Here is a 19,356-nt window from a genome sequence, read left to right as displayed (position 1 = left end):
ACTTCACGTCTAACGGAGAGATTGAATTATAAAGCTCGACCAGTTGTTAACACTGTTGTTCATCATTTTGGCCAAAACATATCTTGAAAGTGAAACTCTGCATTACAATGAGTTTGAGTACCACTGCTATCAATTACAAGCACCCAGCACCTTTCGAGCGGACCTTGACGGATGTTGCAAGTTTCGAGAAGGTCAAATCAGCACAGAGATCGGTAGATCATCATATCAAGATTGTTGTGGTTGGTGACGGTGCAGTCGGTAAAACCTGCCTTTTGATCTCATACACGCAAGGAAGGTTCCCAAAAGAATATATACCGACGGTTTTCGAAAACTACGTGACTAGGATCAGAGGACCGAGCAATAAAGTGATTGAGCTGGCATTGTGGGACACGGCTGGTCAGGAAGAATATAACAGGCTACGACCATTATCGTACACAGACGTCGACCTTTTGATGGTGTGCTATGCTGCCGACAGCAAGACGTCGCTGCACAACGCAGAAGAACTGTGGATACCCGAGGTTCGTCATTTCTGCCCCGACACGCCGATCATGTTGGTTGGTACCAAAAGCGACCTGTATGCCTTGGATCAGCTCGACAAACTGGTGGACCCCACAATTGCGGAGACATTGGCGCAGCAAGTAGGTGCGATTAGCCATTTCCAGTCGTCTGCCAAGTCTCATCACAACATCGACGAAGTTTTTGGTGCCGCTATGACTGCTGTATTGCACAGTTCAGCAAGTGAACGAAGAAAATTCCTACCATTTGCGCGAAACAAGAAAAACAAAAGGCGGCGCAAACACCGGTGCTCAATCTTGTGATTTAGAGAGCTATTGAGAGCCTCAGAGACCTAGCAAGGGAATGGTCTTGTCTCTAAGAGAGAAACATGATATCTCGGGGAGGACTTCAACAACTGGCGTTTTGGGATCACAAGCAAGACGCGATTCTTTGTAACAAAGGCATATTTCGAATCAATGACACCTTTGTTCACAAAATGAGAAGTTCTGGATTGATTAGTTGAACCTGTGATAAACGTCATTTTTGTGCGTTCCGTGTTGGCACCTAGCGAGCGGTCCGACTTTGAGCCCCAAAATCCGAGTGATCTCGATATGTTGTCGACGTGAATAAGAGACTATTACCTACGGTCTTTGAACTTCATCCTCACTCATCGCTACTGGGAGCTTGACGGTTTGAAGGTAGAGATATGGATTTCAGGCAGATATTGAGCACTACATCAATGTCAAACGCCACAAGACGGTCAACATCATGAGTGATGGACGCTTTAAACGTCAGATATTGAAGTTTGCTCGACCGTTCTGAGTCGTCGCGCCCTAAAGTGTCTCTACTGCATGTTTAGGGTGTTTGACATCGGCCTTACTTCTCATATGGAAGTCTCGCTACATATAGAATTTGGGCCTATGCACTATTGCTACAACGGTTGAATACGGCATTCATTTTTTTACTTAAAGTGATTGACAGATATCGCTTTGGTCGACTCCTTTTCGATAGCATCACTACTGCTCGATCTTTCCCATTTTTCGGTTATGCTGTAAGGCTAAGAAATTTAAATTTTTATGGCCATCGATTGAGATGAGCTTAAATTGAAAAAAATTGATCATCGGCTCATCAGCAGTACTCGTGAATGCTCATCGTAGGTCTAGTAAGTCTAGTAAGACGTCCATTGGCTTTACTCAATTTACCGCGATCGGGACTGCTTATAAGAAACATAAGTAGAATGTCTCTTCCTGCAACAGCTAATCCAGGTTTAGCTCAAGAGACGACCTTGAAAAGACCAGCTACGGACCAGCCAGTCAAGGAAAATGACAACAGACCTAACAAAACGAAAAAGATAAAGCTGAGGAAATACAAGCCTAAGAAGGTCGATCAAACATCTCCGCTGGGTGTACTACAGCTGGAAATTGAAGAACTTTTGACCAAGGAAGGACTCACCAAAGATCAAGTCGAAAATGACATGATAGCTGTCCTCAATCACAAGACCAGTGCTGGAGAGCCCGTAAGTTCGCAGTATCACCGTGAGGTTAGTGGGGTTTCTGTTTTGCAAATTGGTGCCAGTGGTGATGGGCTCGCAATAATTGATCACCCAACAGAAAGTGATAAAAAGCAAGTCGTGGTAATCCCATTTGCTTTGCCCGGTGACATAGTGACTATCCGAGTATTCAAAACGCATACGTATTATGTGGAAAGCGATCTTCTGCAAGTAACGCATAACTCTACCTTGAGGAAAGACGAACTTATCAAATGTAAATATTTCGGGAAATGCGCAGGTTGTCAATTTCAGTTTTTGTCATACGACGAGCAGCTCAGACTGAAGAGAGACACAGTTTTCAACGCTTATAAGTATTTTGCGCCAAAGCTCATCGAGGGAAATCTGGTACCGGAAATAGGCACAACTGTACCATCACCTAAAATGTACGACTACAGGACAAAGTTGACCCCGCATTTTGACATGCCCAAAAAACTAAAAAAACTAGAGAACAGGCCGCCGCTTGGATTCGGGCAGAAGGGCAGACCCAGCTGGCGTGACACTGACGCGGGTGGAAACAGGAGCATCCTTGACATCGAAGAATGTGTTATTGGAACCGAAATTTTGAATCACGGCATGGCTAACGAGCGTAAAAAGTTTGAACGCGACTTCGAAAGTTACAAGCGCGGTGCCACTATTTTGTTGAGAGAGAACACCCGTGTTTTAGACCCCAGCAAAGGCGTTTTAGAGCAACTGGATGAGGCATCTCGAGATTTTGAAACGGGAGAGAAAACTTTTGTGGAGCTGACAGAAGACAAGCCTCTGGCCAAGACGTGCGTTACGGACTCGAGACAGGTTGTTACAGAATACATCAACGGCTATACGTTTGAGTTTTCTGCGGGTGAGTTTTTCCAAAATAACAATAGCATTCTGGGTAAGGTGACCGAATATGTTTGTGAGAATCTTCAGATCCAGGGTTCGAGACCCGAGGACCCGCACTATCTAGTTGATGCTTATTGCGGCTCGGGATTGTTCAGTATCACAGCATCGAAGGGTGTTGATAAAGCGATCGGCGTAGAGGTATCCGCAGATTCGGTGGCCTTTGCGGAAAGAAACGCACGCGCAAACGGCGTGGAAAACTGCAAATTTGTGGTCGGGAAAGCCGAGTGCATTTTTGCGTCTATTGACACCCCGCAAGACCGCACATCGGTGATTTTGGATCCTCCGAGGAAGGGTTGTGACGACGTTTTTCTCAAGCAGCTCGCCGTGTACAATCCAGCTCGTATCGTGTACATTTCCTGCAACGTGCACTCTCAGGCTCGAGATGTGCAATACTTTTTGCAAGACACAGACAATGGACCAAACTACAAGATCGAGAGCCTACGTGGTTTCGATTTCTTTCCACAGACTCATCATGTCGAAAGTGTGTGCGTGTTGACGAGAGTATGATATTAGGTTAGGATAGCGTGCTGTGTATATTTATTGTGTGAAAAGTTTTGAGAAGGACTAATCTTTGATGACTTCTCGACGTGTAGCTGTAATATCGTGGCAGCGCCTAATTGTTTGTCATGAGAGTTGTTCCTTCCCACTTCGCTGACGCTGACGCTGAACGTCCCTTTCTCATCATCAACAGTCAGCCAATCTTGCTTGAGACAGCACAGCTCAGAACACCCATACACCTCCATCAGCGGACGAGATTGGCGTGGAATGAATGTTCCGGTTTCTGGGACGTCCATGGAAAGCCTCTATCCTGGAAACATCGGATACTGGAAACAAACTGGAAACAGCTGGAAACGTTAGACCTTTCACACGTGGTTGAGACTGTCCCTGATACTCTTACACCCACACATCTGTGACTCAATTTTTTCAACAATGACTGAAAAATCTCAATGTCGTTTTGAGGTACAACACCTACGCACACCGAACACGGCTGAACCCACGCACGGGAACAGATGTGGACTTTGGAAAACCTTGAATTTTGACACGCCCGGAGGTTCAATACTATTGAAACTAGCAGTTCAGATATCGAATCTAGGACCCCATCGCACAAACCAAAGCCAAAATGGAAAACGACAAAGGCCAACTAGTATGTGTGCAGAACCGCAGAGTTTAGAAGAAAGTAGGAGGGCCTGTATGAGCAGAGAACGAACCCGGAACCGCTGGTTGACATGTTTATTGAAAGCGGCAGAAATGACAAGCCAAATTATCAGTGGGTCAGACAGATGTAAAAGGGACATGGATTCGTTTGGTTTCGCTGTGTTCCATTAGCTTTCTAGGATTGCTAACGATTTAGTGTTACGGGAATGATATGTCATACTGAGAAAGCTGTGGAACGAAGCCAACTGTGAAGAAAACATTGCGCATGCACTTGTTGCATTTTTCGAGTACAGGCACTCCCTCTTGCCAATATTATGTTGTTCGTATTACTAACTCCATTTCAGGTCGAACTTTACGTTCCAAGAAAGTGCTCTGCCACTAACAGAATCGTCAAGGCCAAGGACCACGCCTCTGTGCAAATCAACATTGCCAAGGTTGACGAAGAAGGCCGTGCTGTGCCAGGTGAGTTCATCACTTACGCTCTTTCCGGCTACGTCAGAGCCAGAGGTGAGGCCGACGACTCTTTGAACCGTTTGGCTCAGAACGACGGTTTGTTGAAGAACGTGTGGTCTTACTCCCGTTAAAAGAAATCACAGTTGGTAGCTACGTGCTCTCACAGTTTTTTCTCTTACAACAATAAACCCCACCATCACTCATCTGTCACAAATCAGGAACCTATGGGAAATAAGTATATCTCTTTTTCTGTCTGCATTGGCGGTCTCTCCGTCTGTTGTGGATTTCTGCACCATTGAATTAATATACGTTTGATCGTTATCGAATATTATCGCTTTTCACAAGGGTCCCCTCTTGGTACTGAAACTGGATTATACTTTACTTACTGTCTTCACTTTTCTTCCTGTAGTTATAAGTTATATAAGATATTAAGGGTCAGGAAATTAAGTGCTCGAGTCCAAGAAAGTAAGACTAAACAATATTGATGAACACAGAAGTAGTTATCCGTCGTCATTGAGATGTCTGTTGCAATAATTACGCTTCTGTATTCGCAGGACTACATCCCAGGCGCACTGACGCTGGGCCACCAGCTGCGAAACGCTGCAAACCCGATTGAAGCTGATAACGACAATAAGGAAGAGAAGGAGACTACGGAATTGCTTAAATTTACCTCCTGTATTCTGGTAAGTTCGCAAGTACTCGAGGATCAAGCCCGGCATTACGAAGTAGAACTGTTAGGCCTGTTGTATGACCAGGTGATCCCAGTCAATAGCTCAGAGCATGTCTCTGAAACGCTTGTGGAATTGAATAAACCTAATCTGGAACTGCTGGACAGACCAGAACTGTCATTTACGTTTTTAAAATTGGAGCTTTGGCGGCTCACGCAGTTTGCACGAATTGTGTACTTAGACTGTGACTGTCTGCTCGTAGACCACAAGAACGCGAACAGCACCGTGAACGCATTTTTAGAGGGCATCCTGGACTCAACGCAGAATCAGGCCAGCCACGAAATCGGGGCAAGTCCGGATTGCGGGTGGCCTGATCTGTTCAACAGCGGGGTCTTCACACTTGTGCCAGACAAGACTGTATACGAGCGCTTGGCACGATTTGTTCTGAGCACAGAATCCATCGATGGTGCGGACCAAGGAGTGCTGAATCAGTTCTTCAACCCTGCGTGCCAAAAAGAGCAGCATGCTGAAACGGAAACGGGCTGGATCCGGTTACCGTTCTTTTATAACATGACAATTCCAAATGGTGGATACCAGAACGCGCCAGCTGCGAAATATTTCAAAGATGAGATCAAATTGGTGCATTTTATCGGGAAGAATAAGCCTTGGAAGACCGTGGCGGACGAGAAGGACGACGAATATCGTCAGCAGTGGTGGCGTCTGTATCTGCAGCTTGTCGAACAGTACCCCAAACCGCCAAAAACCAAAGATGCCACTGTAGATGATGAAAGCGATGACTCGAAGGAGGGCGAGAGTGCTGTGCCCCTTTTGCCGCCACAATGGGATGCCACCAAGGAGCCACCGCCACCGAACGGGCTTCCTGAGGCGGCAACGCTGGACTTGGAGCCTCATTTCGAATGGAACCTGGAGACCCAATTGCTCGAGGACGAGTTGCCTAAACTGGTGCTGGGACCGAGCCCCGTGTTTCCCTGGGAGTCTTATCCGGACAGACACGATGCAACGAGGGTTTTCCCAGACTGATTAGCAGCATCCAGTTGTGACTTACAACTAGCGGACTTGCAAGATGATGATTTCATGTGAAAAGAGAGCCGTGTAGAGAAGGAGTTACCAGAATTTTTAATAGGTAACATCGTCTCTCTTCTCTCCCTCCCTCTCTCTCTCTCTCTCCTCTACTTTACATCTCTTCTGTCCATCTCCCTTTGCTCATCGGACTTGACTCTCATTTCTATGATCCTCTGTCTGATCGTATATCATAGCGTATAGATAGATCTATATGCGAGTAGCTTTAATTCTTTAAATATTCACCATCACTTAATACGATATAAAAAGAAGTCACATGATTTAAAAAATGTCGTCATTTTATACGGCTTGTGTACTCATGTTTTGCGAGTACTTCAATCATGTGACATGGTGGATTTTGTCATTGTGTACGCATTTATACTCGAGTACATTTACTCGTCTCGTACGGCGCTGGCAATGCAAATTTTTCAACTGGACTCTAACTAAGATCATAAAACTTTTCCAAGATGAGCTGTAACACTCTACCTACATCTCCTTTCTCATTCTTACAGTGCCAGACTCAGATCTCTAAGTAAATCACCCAATATGTCTGAAGGTATCACGGAAGTTGAAGAATCCCAGATTCAAACCAACTACGACAAGGTCGTGTACAAGTTCGATGACTTGAACTTGAAAGAAGAGCTATTGAGAGGTATCTACGGTTACGGTTTCGTGGACCCATCTGCCATTCAGCAACGTGCCATTTTGCCTATCACTGAAGGTCACGATGTGCTTGCCCAGGCTCAGTCCGGTACCGGTAAGACCGGTACTTTCTCGATTGCAGCTTTGCAACAGATCGACCCAAAGGTCAAGGCCCCTCAGGCTTTGATGTTGGCCCCAACCAGAGAATTGGCTCTACAGATCCAGAAAGTGGTGATGGCATTGGCTTTCCACATGGACATTAAAGTGCACGCCTGTATCGGTGGTACTTCGTTCACGGAGGACGCTGAGGCTCTCAGAGACGGTGCCCAGATCGTTGTGGGTACTCCAGGTCGTGTTTTCGACATGATTGAGCGCAGAAGATTCAGAACCGACCACATCAAGATGTTCATCTTGGACGAAGCCGACGAAATGTTGTCTTCCGGTTTCAAGGAGCAGATCTACAAGATCTTCACCCTTTTGCCACCAACCACCCAGGTTGTGTTGCTATCGGCCACCATGCCTGGTGACGTTTTGGAAGTGACCACCAAGTTCATGAGAAACCCTATCAGAATCTTGGTCAAGAAGGACGAACTGACTTTGGAAGGTATCAAGCAGTTCTTCATCAACGTCGAAGAAGAGGACTACAAGTACGACTGTTTGAGTGACTTGTACGACTCCATCTCCGTCACCCAGGCCGTCATTTTCTGCAACACCAGAAGAAAGGTCGAGGAGTTGACTCAGAGATTGGTCGCCGACAACTTCACCGTTTCTGCCATCTACTCCGACTTGCCACAACAGCAAAGAGACACCATCATGAAGGAGTTCAGAACCGGCTCTTCCAGAATCTTGATCTCCACCGACTTGTTGGCCAGAGGTATCGATGTCCAACAAGTTTCCTTGGTTATCAACTACGACTTGCCAACCAACAAGGAGAACTACATCCACAGAATTGGTAGAGGTGGTCGTTTCGGTCGTAAGGGTATTGCTATCAACTTTGTCACCAACAAGGACGTTGGTGCCATGAGAGAGTTGGAAAGATTCTACTCTACCCAGATCGAAGAGCTTCCAGCTAACATCAGTGAGTTGTTCGATTAAGCGTGAGAAGAAAAAGTGTTTTTCTTTCACCTAATGTTCAGCCGCCACAGACCAGGCGCCGAAGGCCCGTTCCCACCTTCCGTTGACAACAAGTTGTGATAACTTGTCGGGAACATAACTCTACGCAAGTGCTCGTGAAAACTTTTACTGGTCGCATTTATTTGTTATAAACAATGTATACTTCGCAAAAACATGCACTTAGGTTTTTAGCTATGCATCCTGTATATACGTTCGCCCTTGCAAGCGCTCAGACCGGAGATGTGTTCTGTCTCTGGGGCATCGAAATTTTTCAGTACTCATTTATCTCATCTCATCTCATCACATCGCATCTCATCGACTTGGATCGACAAAGGTAAACAAGAGTTGGTCAAACGTTCGGTACAAACTTCCACATTTAAAACTTGAACGTCTTTATGTCGTTGAAACAACTTGATAAGGATAATCTAGCCACTAACGCTCTCACATCTCTGGTGGAAAGATGTAAAAACGACCCAAAACTGTCCAACGACAAGAACATACACATGGTAATCAATACGGAAAAGCCTATAGGCCTGAAAAACGATCATGTTCCGCGTATTATCCCACTCACCAAATGCAGAATGCACAAGCCTGGAGACCTCCGAATTCTACTCATCACAAAAGATCCATCCACGCTATATAGGAAAACTCTGACAGAGGATCCTGCTACCGCAGATTTGTTTAAAACTGTACTTTCCGTCAGAAACCTCAAGGGTAAATACCGTGGCTCCAAGCTTAATAAGCTCTTCAAGGAATACGATTTGGTGGTCGCAGACTACAGAGTGCATCATCTGCTTCCCTCGATTCTTGGAAGCGCTTTCTATCACAGTAAGAAAAAACTACCATTCATCGTTCAAATGGCTCGCAATGCGAAAATCAAAGGTCAGAAACTTCCTGAAGAGTGCGACTCTTCCTACGTTCGTGCTCAAATCAGAAGCATTGCCAAAAATACATTTTACGTCCCAAATGTTGATAACTGTCTGAGCGTGAAAATTGGTGAAGTTGGCATACACACACCGCAAGAAATGGTCCACAACATCCAGGACGTTGTTTCGTTTCTCACCGACAAATCCAAAAAACCGCAGGGCGGCGTCATCAGAGGTGACATATCGGGCATTTTCGTCAAGACTAGTAACAGTACGAGCTTGCCGATTCTCAGGCTGGAAAAAAAAGCTGCCGTTACTGTAGACGATGAACTTCGATTGTAATGAAATGGATATCTTTCCAACTGAATCGAGCCAACGATGTCCAAGAAACGTATATATCATCGGTTCCATTTCTGTTCAACAAATTTGTAGTTTGAACTTGACTAAGGAGCATACCAAGGATAAACAATTCAGGTACAAGCCCATATATACGCTAATTCGGCTGTATCTCACAGCTCATATACATATCTCTTCTAGTTTCCCAATCCTGTTGCCAGATGTACATCAAAATGTTGATATTTATATGAGCATATGCTGACCTCGAAAGTATCATGCTCGTTAGTCAAGGGAAATGGTCTCTAAACAAAGCACATGAAGAAAGGAGTGACAATAGGAGGAATCATATCATGCACAGCAATCTTTGCCTATTTACTATTCATTGCACACGCTGTTATATCGACTTCTTTAGCTCATCGCATAAAAGAACGAGAGTATTTCAAAAAAAGCTTTGATGTACTGCATAAGTTTGACCAAGAGAGGAGTTTCGGTCTAACACGGGTCCTGCCGAAACTTTCCACGAATAGCTATCTTGAAGACCATGAGAAAGATTTGAGCAGGGACTATGCTTACCAGAGCAAGAGAGAAAATGCGACACTTTTAATGTTGGTACGGAACTGGGAAATTGAAGGCGCCCTCAAATCTATGAGATCGCTAGAGGACAGATTCAACAGGAAATACCAGTACGATTGGACATTTTTGAACGATGTTCCATTTGATGATGACTTTATCGAGGCAACATCGGCAATGGCAAGTGGAAAAACCTTCTACGGCCTAGTACCCACCTCAGATTGGGATAAGCCAAGCTTCATAGACGAAGAGGAATTCGAAAGTAATCTACAACTGATGCATGAGAAGGGAATTATCTACGGTGGTTCTAAATCCTATAGAAATATGTGCCGCTTCAATTCTGGATTCTTCTTCAGGCAAACGCTACTGGATAGATATCAGTACTACTTCCGTGTCGAGCCGGATGTACAATACTACTGCGACTTCCCATACGACCCCTTCGAGATTATGCGGAAGCAGCGCAAAAAGTACGGTTTTGTCATCTCAATGTATGAATATGAAGATACTATTCCAACGTTGTGGGATGCGGTAGAAGAGTTTATTGCAGATCAGCCTGATATGATTGATTTTGATACCAATAGCTATGATTTCATTACTGACGATAGCATGATCGGACTAGAAATGCCAATTATTCAATCGAATTCTAACTACAATCTCTGTCATTTTTGGTCAAATTTCGAGATCGGCGATCTTTCGTTTTTCAGGAGCAAAGAGTACCTGAACTTTTTCGAGCACCTAGACCAGAGAAAGGGTTTTTATCTAGAGCGATGGGGTGACGCTCCAGTTCATTCTATTGCTGTTGCTCTTCTTCTCCGGCAAGACGAGATAATTCATTTCGATGAGCTGGGATATTACCACATTCCATTTGGAACTTGTCCAGCGGCCCATAGTATTAGACTGCGACAAAGATGCATGTGTGATCCAAATGCCGAGAGCAACATCGACGTCAAGGCGCACAGTTGTCTGGCTAGATGGTGGAAAAGCGGGGGTGGCAAATACTTCATGAAGCACACATCGATATAGGCCAGTACTTCTTTATCTGAATAGCACTATTGTAATACATGAAAAGTCTTAATACAACGTTTCGAGATTTGACAGCTCCTTCAATATTCTTTCAAGGTCGTCGTCCGAGATTTTATTACCCAGACTTGGGATCAAAGTCTTGGCTTCATCGGCATCTTCACAAGAAAGAGATCCGAGTTGCGAGATCTCGAATGGGTGCAGATTTGTGCTTTGCAAAAGCTGAGTGACAGCAGTTACAGTTTCCTGGTCTTTGAAGCGTGAGAAATTCGTCAGATACACCATTGTTTGCTTGAGCGCCTGGTTGTTCCCACCTGTGGTTGTCTCCAGAAGCTTATCAATATTTTGAAGTTCTTTTTCGTGGCTCTGTGTGTGTGCGTCTCCATCAACGTCGTCGTCCGTTTCCATTGTATCGTCTCTTTTATTCCATTGTTTGAAAAGTCTCTTACGCAGTTCCAAAGATTCCTTAATTACCAGTCTTGCTTCACTCAGATTCAATGCGATCAGCTCTTCTTCTTGTCCTTGATGGTTTACCTGAGTAAGTTGAAATTCTTCGCCAAGTTGTAAAGTTGCAGCATTTTCTTCCTCTTCGACCTTTTTCAGTCCTCTTCTTTTGGTTGAAAACGTAGATGTGGAGATATTCATTGCGATTAGAATGTTAGCACGACCTGGTGAGCTGCTAGTGGTCGAGACAATGGAATTACGGTGTGTGCACTCATCGACTGGGTCCTCTTTCTCTAATCGAATTCATTACGGCGACAGATTCGTTATTTCCAACGTACAACGTGATGCTGTAATATCTAACACCTGATCTACCAGTAACGCAAGTGAGATTTCTCGCTACTGAGCGGTTTGAGAGCTTGAATAAGTAGCTGGACGCTACTAATGATGTTTCATAGTGCCAGTTTTCCATGAGTAAACAATTTTTTGAAGATTCAAGCAACTTCCGGAATAGATTCGTACCATGGTATCTACATCCCCTCACAATCCGTAAGCTGCGTTATCCGATTAGGCGCATCGAAGTAGACGTCTATGTTTGCGCCGACTGACGAACCTTTGACTAATTCCGCGGCCCGGTTCTTGCGCGCGTAACACTCTAAGCAACAACGACGTTTTGAAGTAAGATGATAACAAATAAGTAATGAAAGGTAAAAATGATAGAAATCGTATATTTATAAAGCGCGACAATTTGGTTGAACATGCTACAATAAGATTAGCATTGAAAGTTGTTGGATTTTGGACGCCGATTGGATGGTTCGAGTGTTGCTTTATTAGCTAATTTGTGCTTAAAATCCCGTCGCTGTCACAAACTTCTGGTATATCACGTGAACCATCGCTATTGTACGTTCTCCGACATTACCTACCGACCAGTTCAATTCCCTTCACTGACTATAGTACACGCTGTTCTTATTCTGATAAAACATCATTATGCCCACCCGGAAGGCAAGAAATCGCAAATTTACTCACTTCGGCCAGAAAAGTACATAGTGATCTGGAGTTAATTACATCAATTCCCAGTGTCATTGGCATTTCGATATACCCAACACACATTCAAAATACATCTCCCAACCAACTTGACTGAGCCTCTGTGCTGTTTTTAAGCTCATGCATAGCCCCTGCTAGCTTCTAACAATATATCACCCAACTCAAGCTCTCTAAATAGTCCAAAAAATTAAATGTACTGAATTCCTCTAATTAATTTATTTACAAGTCCCTCATCTCTGCGATAAGAAGTGAAAGTTCTAGTCTATAATTTCCGAGTATATAAAGGCTCAACTCGTCGCTAAGAAGATCTCAGTTCTCAATAAAATTTCATATCAAGTAAAATCAATTTCACGAAACCACCGCCTTCTACCAGCTCCCAAATTTTCAAACCAAAAACCCCATACGTTTTTAGGCTCCTCGATACGTCCCAAATTCACAATTCAAACACATCGCAGACTCGCGTCACACTCTTGAACTGATGACCAGAAAGTGTTTCGTTGATAGTGACGAGTATGTTCATAAATCAACAAATTGCTGGCCCTCTCACATGGTAAAATGCTCTTTGTTGAACTATACAATTTTTAGACATAAGACATCCAAAAACCACATCCCACATCTAGCAACTTTTAGTTTAGATTTAACCGTGCTGTAAATCCCAATTAACTTGGGTGTTCTTATTCCCCGCATTTTTCTCCCGCCTTTCCAACCCCGGTTCGGATAGGCTTGGATTTGCTATATGTCAGAGTCAGATAAAGGCCTCTGGAATCCGGCATTCATGACTAGCGCACAACAGCAGCAGCTGCAGTTGCAACAGGCTGCTGCTGCTGCGGCAGCCACAGGTAATGGGGCATCTTACGGATTCAGAAACCCCTGGCACGATACAGGAGCTTCGAAGCGGAACTCCCTGGTCTTCTCACATCAACAGCAACTTCCCACAACTTACGAAGAAGAGCTCATAAGCAGGGCTCGCAGGAGAAACTCTAGCTTGGTGATACCGCCTCCAAGAGCGGCGGGTCCAGCTCCTGATGCATTCCCACCTCCTCACCACACTTTTCTGCCGTATCAAGGATATCCCAACTACGGCCAGGAAATGCATAGGCGACAATCAGTAGCCGTGGCACCACAACATGCATTTGCGCCACCACCAATTACAACGGCAAACACGGCCGCTGCTGCCGCGGCGGCTGCTGCAGCAGCTTCAGCTTTGCCAGAAGTTCAATTTCATGCTCCAATGTCGCCCTTTCATCGGAAACTGAGCTCATATAATGCAGGCGGCCATGTACCGCTACAAATGTCACCACCCATGAAGCAGCTGCGAAGACAGCAAGACGATGTTCTTCCTGTTGTATTGCCACAAACCCATCGTATTTTGTCAAAACACGACTTGCGTCCGACCCTAAATGCTACACCAAAGTACAGAAGGGCATCATTGGACTCTAAGACCGTTTCTCCACTTATTGCTCTCACAAAAGCACTTACTACAACCTATACACTTTGCTCGCCGGATTTTTCTTATCAGACTTCTAGAAACCCGAAGAGAGTACTGACCAAACCTAGCGATGGAAAGCACAATAATGGTTTTGACAACGTCAACAGCGACTATATCCTATATGTGAATGATGTCTTGGGAACCGAACAAAACCGTAAATATTTGGTCTTGGACATATTAGGGCAGGGAACATTTGGTCAGGTAGTTAAATGTCAAAATATGTTGACAAAAGAGATCGTGGCGGTTAAAGTGGTGAAATCGAAAAGCGAATATTTGAATCAGAGCATCACGGAAGCTAAAATACTTGAGTTACTGAACAGTAAGATTGATCCTAATGGGGAACATCATTTCTTGCGCATGCACGAGACTTTTGTTCACAAAAATCATTTGTGTTTGGTCTTTGAACTATTGAGCAGTAATCTTTACGAACTTCTCAAACAAAATCAGTTTCACGGACTTTCGATAAGTTTGATTCGAACTTTTGCTCGACAATTACTCGACTCCCTTTGCGTTTTGAAAGACAACAAGCTAATACACTGCGATTTGAAACCAGAGAACATCTTATTGGTTTCACTCGATAGGCCTGAATTGAAAGTGATTGATTTTGGGTCCGCATGCGAAGAGTCGAGAACTTTATACACATATATCCAGTCGCGATTTTACAGAGCGCCCGAAGTGATTTTGGGGATTCCATATTCGACGGGTATCGATATGTGGTCCCTTGGCTGCATTATTGCAGAATTATTTCTGGGCATTCCGATTTTCCCGGGTTCATCGGAGTTTAACCAAATCACCAGAATAGTTAATACCCTAGGTTTGCCACCAACTTGGATGCTTGACATGGGCAGAAATTCATGCAACTTCCTAACCAAATCAGAGGATGACGGGAAGTCTTGGGAGGTGAAGACCGTGGACGATTACAACATGGATTTTCACAGCAATGAGACCGTTGGGAAACAATATTTCAAATGGAACAAGTTGGAAGACATTATCGATAATTATCGACTATCCAAAAAACTACTAGGTTCGCAACAGCTGGTGGAGAAAGAGAAGTTAGACCGGAAATGCTTGACGCATTTTTTGAAGGGTTTACTGGATTTGAACCCACTAGAGAGATGGACACCGCCACAAGCGGCCATGCACCCTTTTATTACCCAGCAACCATTCACGGGTGAATGGTATCCACCTGGTACCGAGCCGAGAGCAGCAGGAAAAGCACCTTTGGTACACGATAGAACTGCCTCATCTGAGATCAACAAATTGAAAATTGGCGATTGACAATGTTCCCACCTCTTTGGAACGCTACTGATGCGGAGGGAGGGCCTCTTCTCGAATAAAGATTATAAACATATTCAATAGTGAAAGTTGTTGTTCTCATTACAAAGCGTTTGTGTGTGTGTGTGTATATATATACATGGTGGGGAAGGGAGTTGTGCGCATGATAGAGGATCGGAAGCTTCGTATGCATGTCGAAATAATATAGTTGGAAAGAAGCTACTCCATATGCGGCAGCAAGTCATGACACGATAGTGTTAGGTAAGCATATAAGGCGTTTAAGCGCCCAAAGCCTGAGGTTGCTGAGGTTCGGGTAAAGGTGGAGCCATTGGCTTGGCCTGCCATGCGGCGTATCTTTGGAACATGAGACCCACACCCTCCATAACACCCAATAGACAGCCACACATGATGGCACTGTTTCTGGTGTGCCTCCAGCCGCCTCTGACGGCCAAGGAGCCACCGGTGAACAAACCGGCTATTATGGCGTTCCAAGGATCTTCTCTCTTACGCACAGCCTTGACAGCGCAATCAAACGTCGAAAAGAGACCACCCCATACACCAAAATTACCACCCACCACGGGGGCTCTAGCTTTGATGGCACTGACCGCACCTAAATGGCGTTCTCCCATGGGTGAGTTTCTAAAACCTTTGATACCGTGCCATACGCACCCACCGATGACACCCATGGCAAAGGCACCACCAAAATCACTCAAAATCACCACGGGACATGGGTCTCTAGTATGATCTGCCGACATATTTGGCTATTAGAAGGTGTGTTTGGTTACAAAAACTCTTGTGAGTTCAATCTTTGTTATCGAATGTGATCACTTTCCCTTACGAGAAATGCGTCAAAATTGAAACTGAAAACGGGAGCTGAAAGACCAAAAGATCAGTGAGTTGAAAGCAGTGGAGATTAACTCGGTAGCTGTGGTGAAACGAAGAGTCTAAGAGTATTCCTAGTATGTCTCAGATCTCAAAAATCGAAACTATCAATCGTAGCCAGTCGATCTTTTTCTCGCCATTGATGTTGAATACGAAAATTTTAAATTTGAAAAAAAAAGTGGTTCGTTAGATGTGACATTAGACTCATCATTTTGTTCGTAATTCGTGATGTTATTTGCACGTGATTTGGTGATTTTGTTGTGTTTGGGTGTTTCTTTCGAGAGCAAGCAGTGTGAGAGTAGTGAGTTCCATATTTCGCCCTTCTTGGGATCCCTATCTCCACTTTCTCACAGTCTACTCCAGCCCATTTCTTAATTTTTCACCCATCGTGCATTTCGATGTCCTCGTCATCGCGATGAGCGCGGTTGTGATCATCGTAGGTTCTTTCACCGGGTGAAAGAATTTCCTCCACTTCCACGTCTGCGTGCACATTGACTGCCGGATCTTGGTTTTCGTCAGCCACTTCTACGATCTCATGCGGAGTAAGTCCGGTTTCTTGGGTGTGTACTTCCAGCAAAAAGTACACCCCTGTCGGCTGTTGCGGCAGCAAATCACTGTACATTTCGTCCACTAGTACGCCCTGACGGGGATGATCCGTTGAGACGGAGTGCATTTTCCGGAAATTCCCCAAATTTCTTGATTTCTTCAGATTTCTCGCTGGTTTTTGGATCCTCATGGTGTGCAAGTGTGTAATATCGTGCGTCAGACTGAGTATTCTTAAGTCATCGAATAAGCTACCACTTGTTAGCGCCTTTCTGAAGTGTTTAATAGTTCTTGCTTTCTTTCAAAATAAGAAGGGATGAGCTGTGTGCGCGTCATTGGCCTTTTATACAGCTGTCGCGTATTAGGGAATATGCACGTTAATTTCCAGAGATTTCTAGAATCATTAGTGGTCACGTGTATATCACGTGCTTGCTAATAAACTGTCATTGGCGATGATAAAGGTAAATGAAGGGTGTATATCCTGGAGAAGTTGGGAGGGTACGGAGTGTGGAGTCTTCCGCGAGATGCAGATGCGGAAAAATGGATGAGTTGTTATTTTATGTATGTGAGTTTCTTATCGTTTTTATGTTTTCGTGACGCCCTGGAAGAGATATGGAGATTTGAAGAAGTGGCGGAACGGAAGCTGTGAGAGAGACAATTTAGAGGTAAGGTGGCTGGAGAGGTCTTAGTTGATTCGTGGGTTGAAGGTAAGGAAAACCGATTTGACGTGAATCAGTCTTGTTCGTATATAGTGATATAGCATCTCAAGCACTGAAAGGTTATACAGATACATGGAGAGCTGTTGGTGCTTCTAGTGTTGGGGTGAGCTATCGTATTCGTTGTGATGGTAATAATCTTGCTGCAATGGTTTAGGAAGTATCGAGCAATTATTGATCACGTGATTCGATTTTTCAAAGCTGGTAACAAGAATCAAACAGTGGGTGGAACCCATGTCCGCTTCACAAAAGGTACTTTCTCGGCCTTCAAAGGTCTTCTCAGGATGCGTCCAAATTTCGTTGTGTGTATCGGTCACTTCTAAGTTGTTTCTTTTTTACTCAAGCTTGCACGACAACGGGTCTAAGATTCCAAAGCTTCCTTGACTCTCCCTTGCCATCTTAACATTCCACATTGTGTCATCCAAGGACGTCTTGCCATGCTAGTGCATCAACCGGCTGATCTTTCTTTGCTTCGACGTTTGTCACTATTTACCTTCGTGACTCCGAGCCCATGACAAGCTCAATAGTCGATTAATTCTCAAGCAGTCTTTCGACATCCCAACACTCACTCATACCATGCACATCTTGTACAACGTGGTGGCTAACGCTATCTCTATCACGTTTGTTGTTTATCTTCTGTTTCGATTGTAGTTCTTTGCCGGCTTGACTCAATTTCTTGAGTCATCTCATTACGACTCAATGGTCGTTTGGTTTAATCATCCTGTTATAAAAAATCCAACATGATTTGAACCAGTGATCTGGCTCGAGGCTGGTCCGTATGCCTATAAAAAGGGACCAGTAACTTTCGAGAAGCGGACATGGGACCCACTGTTCAGTTCTTGATGCCAGCTTGGAAAACTTCTACACTGCGTTTACTCTCCAGCAGCTCATCATAGTGTGTAAAAAGTAGCATATTTTCGTTATGTCGGTAGTCAGACGCTTTATTTCAACGTCCAACAAGCTGAAAGGTGCTGCGGCAACTGCTACTCGCGTAGCCACGGATTCTGCCGTTGTACCACCGGTTTCAACTTCAACATTGCAAATGGCATTGTCTCTGCAGGAACCTAGCAATGTATGGAGCAAAGAGCAGCTACGAGAAATTTACAACACGCCATTGCTGGAACTGGTGCATTCGGCTCAATTGCAACATCGCAAATGGCACGACCCAACTAAAGTGCAATTGTGTACTTTGATGAACATAAAAAGCGGTGGTTGCTCAGAAGATTGTAAATACTGCGCTCAGTCATCTCGTTACGACACCGGAGTACAGGCTGAAAAACTCGTTGCACTAGATTCGGTGTTGAAAGAGGCAGAAGAGGCCAAGAAAAACGGTTCGACTAGGTTTTGTTTGGGAGCAGCCTGGAGAGATATGCAGGGTCGTAAATCTGGGTTGCGCAAAATCTCCGAAATGGTCACCAAAGTCAACGCTATGGGAATGGAAACATGCGTGACACTAGGAATGGTCAATGAAGACCAAGCAAAGCAGCTCAAAGAAGCCGGTTTGACCGCTTACAATCACAACATCGATACCTCCAGAGAACATTATCCAAAAGTCATTACCTCCAGATCCTATGACGCTCGTTTGAATACCATCAAAAATGTGCAAACTGCAGGCATAAAAGCCTGCACTGGTGGTATTTTAGGGCTGGGAGAAACCGAAGAAGATCACGTAGGGTTCATTCACACTCTGGCTAACATGACCCCACATCCAGAATCACTGCCGATAAATAGGCTAGTTCCCATCAACGGTACTCCAATGGCAGAAGACTTGAAAAAATCAGATGCCAAGAAGCTTAAGTTTGACGATATCTTGAGAACTGTCGCAACAGCGCGGATTACCATGCCACGCGCAATTATTAGATTGGCAGCAGGAAGATACACAATGAAAGAAACAGAACAATTCCTGTGTTTCCAAGCTGGTTGTAATGCCATTTTCACTGGTAAAAAGATGTTGACTACCATGTGTAACGGTTGGGACGAAGACAAAGCAATGTTAGCCAAATGGGGGTTGGAGCCAATGCAAAGCTTCGAATACAATGCCGACCAGAGAGCCGCTGCAGCGCAAGGATCCGCCTAATACTAGTAGAAAGCAACCGAAACAAATATAAAATGTCGTAGTTTCAGTAAATTATTTATCACA

The 19,356-nt window shown here is 44.5% G+C and overlaps 12 protein-coding genes across 12 annotated transcripts; 9 read left to right on the top strand and 3 right to left on the bottom strand.

Annotated features, from left to right (window-relative positions):
* Nucleotides 1–107: 107 nt before the first annotated feature.
* On the top strand, nt 108–818 carry RHO4 (LALA0S11e05160g1_1; the record flags this gene model as incomplete). The annotated part of the gene is made up of 1 exon (XM_022775326.1): nt 108–818. The coding sequence occupies one exon, from the start codon at nt 108–110 to the stop codon at nt 816–818; it is 711 nt and encodes a 236-aa protein (XP_022630689.1).
* An 821-nt stretch (nt 819–1,639) lies between these two features.
* On the top strand, nt 1,640–3,430 carry TRM2 (LALA0S11e05138g1_1; the record flags this gene model as incomplete). Its single annotated transcript, XM_022775325.1, has 1 exon — nt 1,640–3,430. The coding sequence occupies one exon, from the start codon at nt 1,640–1,642 to the stop codon at nt 3,428–3,430; it is 1,791 nt and encodes a 596-aa protein (XP_022630688.1).
* A 613-nt stretch (nt 3,431–4,043) lies between these two features.
* LALA0_S11e05116g (LALA0S11e05116g1_1) lies at nt 4,044–4,662 on the top strand (the record flags this gene model as incomplete). The annotated part of the gene is made up of 2 exons (XM_022775324.1): nt 4,044–4,067; nt 4,423–4,662. The coding sequence occupies 2 exons, from the start codon at nt 4,044–4,046 to the stop codon at nt 4,660–4,662; spliced, it is 264 nt and encodes an 87-aa protein (XP_022630687.1).
* Nucleotides 4,663–5,049: 387 nt separating this feature from the next.
* On the top strand, nt 5,050–6,240 carry LALA0_S11e05094g (LALA0S11e05094g1_1; the record flags this gene model as incomplete). The annotated part of the gene is made up of 1 exon (XM_022775323.1): nt 5,050–6,240. The coding sequence occupies one exon, from the start codon at nt 5,050–5,052 to the stop codon at nt 6,238–6,240; it is 1,191 nt and encodes a 396-aa protein (XP_022630686.1).
* Nucleotides 6,241–6,825: 585 nt separating this feature from the next.
* On the top strand, nt 6,826–8,016 carry LALA0_S11e05072g (LALA0S11e05072g1_1; the record flags this gene model as incomplete). The annotated part of the gene is made up of 1 exon (XM_022775322.1): nt 6,826–8,016. The coding sequence occupies one exon, from the start codon at nt 6,826–6,828 to the stop codon at nt 8,014–8,016; it is 1,191 nt and encodes a 396-aa protein (XP_022630685.1).
* Nucleotides 8,017–8,429: 413 nt separating this feature from the next.
* Nucleotides 8,430–9,242, top strand: UTP30 (LALA0S11e05050g1_1; the record flags this gene model as incomplete). The annotated part of the gene is made up of 1 exon (XM_022775320.1): nt 8,430–9,242. The coding sequence occupies one exon, from the start codon at nt 8,430–8,432 to the stop codon at nt 9,240–9,242; it is 813 nt and encodes a 270-aa protein (XP_022630684.1).
* A 309-nt stretch (nt 9,243–9,551) lies between these two features.
* Nucleotides 9,552–10,829, top strand: LALA0_S11e05028g (LALA0S11e05028g1_1; the record flags this gene model as incomplete). Its single annotated transcript, XM_022775319.1, has 1 exon — nt 9,552–10,829. One exon carries the CDS (start codon nt 9,552–9,554, stop codon nt 10,827–10,829), a length of 1,278 nt encoding a protein of 425 aa, XP_022630683.1.
* Nucleotides 10,830–10,877: 48 nt separating this feature from the next.
* RPB4 (LALA0S11e05006g1_1) lies at nt 10,878–11,471 on the bottom strand (the record flags this gene model as incomplete). Its single annotated transcript, XM_022775318.1, has 1 exon — nt 10,878–11,471. One exon carries the CDS (start codon nt 11,469–11,471, stop codon nt 10,878–10,880), a length of 594 nt encoding a protein of 197 aa, XP_022630682.1.
* Nucleotides 11,472–13,047: 1,576 nt separating this feature from the next.
* On the top strand, nt 13,048–15,078 carry YAK1 (LALA0S11e04984g1_1; the record flags this gene model as incomplete). Its single annotated transcript, XM_022775317.1, has 1 exon — nt 13,048–15,078. One exon carries the CDS (start codon nt 13,048–13,050, stop codon nt 15,076–15,078), a length of 2,031 nt encoding a protein of 676 aa, XP_022630681.1.
* Nucleotides 15,079–15,353: 275 nt separating this feature from the next.
* On the bottom strand, nt 15,354–15,830 carry TIM17 (LALA0S11e04962g1_1; the record flags this gene model as incomplete). The annotated part of the gene is made up of 1 exon (XM_022775316.1): nt 15,354–15,830. One exon carries the CDS (start codon nt 15,828–15,830, stop codon nt 15,354–15,356), a length of 477 nt encoding a protein of 158 aa, XP_022630680.1.
* Nucleotides 15,831–16,336: 506 nt separating this feature from the next.
* On the bottom strand, nt 16,337–16,693 carry LALA0_S11e04940g (LALA0S11e04940g1_1; the record flags this gene model as incomplete). The annotated part of the gene is made up of 1 exon (XM_022775315.1): nt 16,337–16,693. The coding sequence occupies one exon, from the start codon at nt 16,691–16,693 to the stop codon at nt 16,337–16,339; it is 357 nt and encodes a 118-aa protein (XP_022630679.1).
* A 1,445-nt stretch (nt 16,694–18,138) lies between these two features.
* BIO2 (LALA0S11e04918g1_1) lies at nt 18,139–19,293 on the top strand (the record flags this gene model as incomplete). Its single annotated transcript, XM_022775314.1, has 1 exon — nt 18,139–19,293. One exon carries the CDS (start codon nt 18,139–18,141, stop codon nt 19,291–19,293), a length of 1,155 nt encoding a protein of 384 aa, XP_022630678.1.
* Between the last annotated feature and the right edge of the window lie 63 nt (nt 19,294–19,356).

Source organism: Lachancea lanzarotensis, scaffold LALA0S11, assembly GCF_000938715.1.
Source record: "Lachancea lanzarotensis genome assembly LALA0, scaffold LALA0S11, whole genome shotgun sequence".
Taxonomy (NCBI): Eukaryota; Fungi; Ascomycota; class Saccharomycetes; order Saccharomycetales; family Saccharomycetaceae; genus Lachancea; species Lachancea lanzarotensis.
The sequence above is the reverse complement of the archived record's forward strand: the minus strand, read 5'-3'. Positions and strand labels throughout refer to the sequence as shown.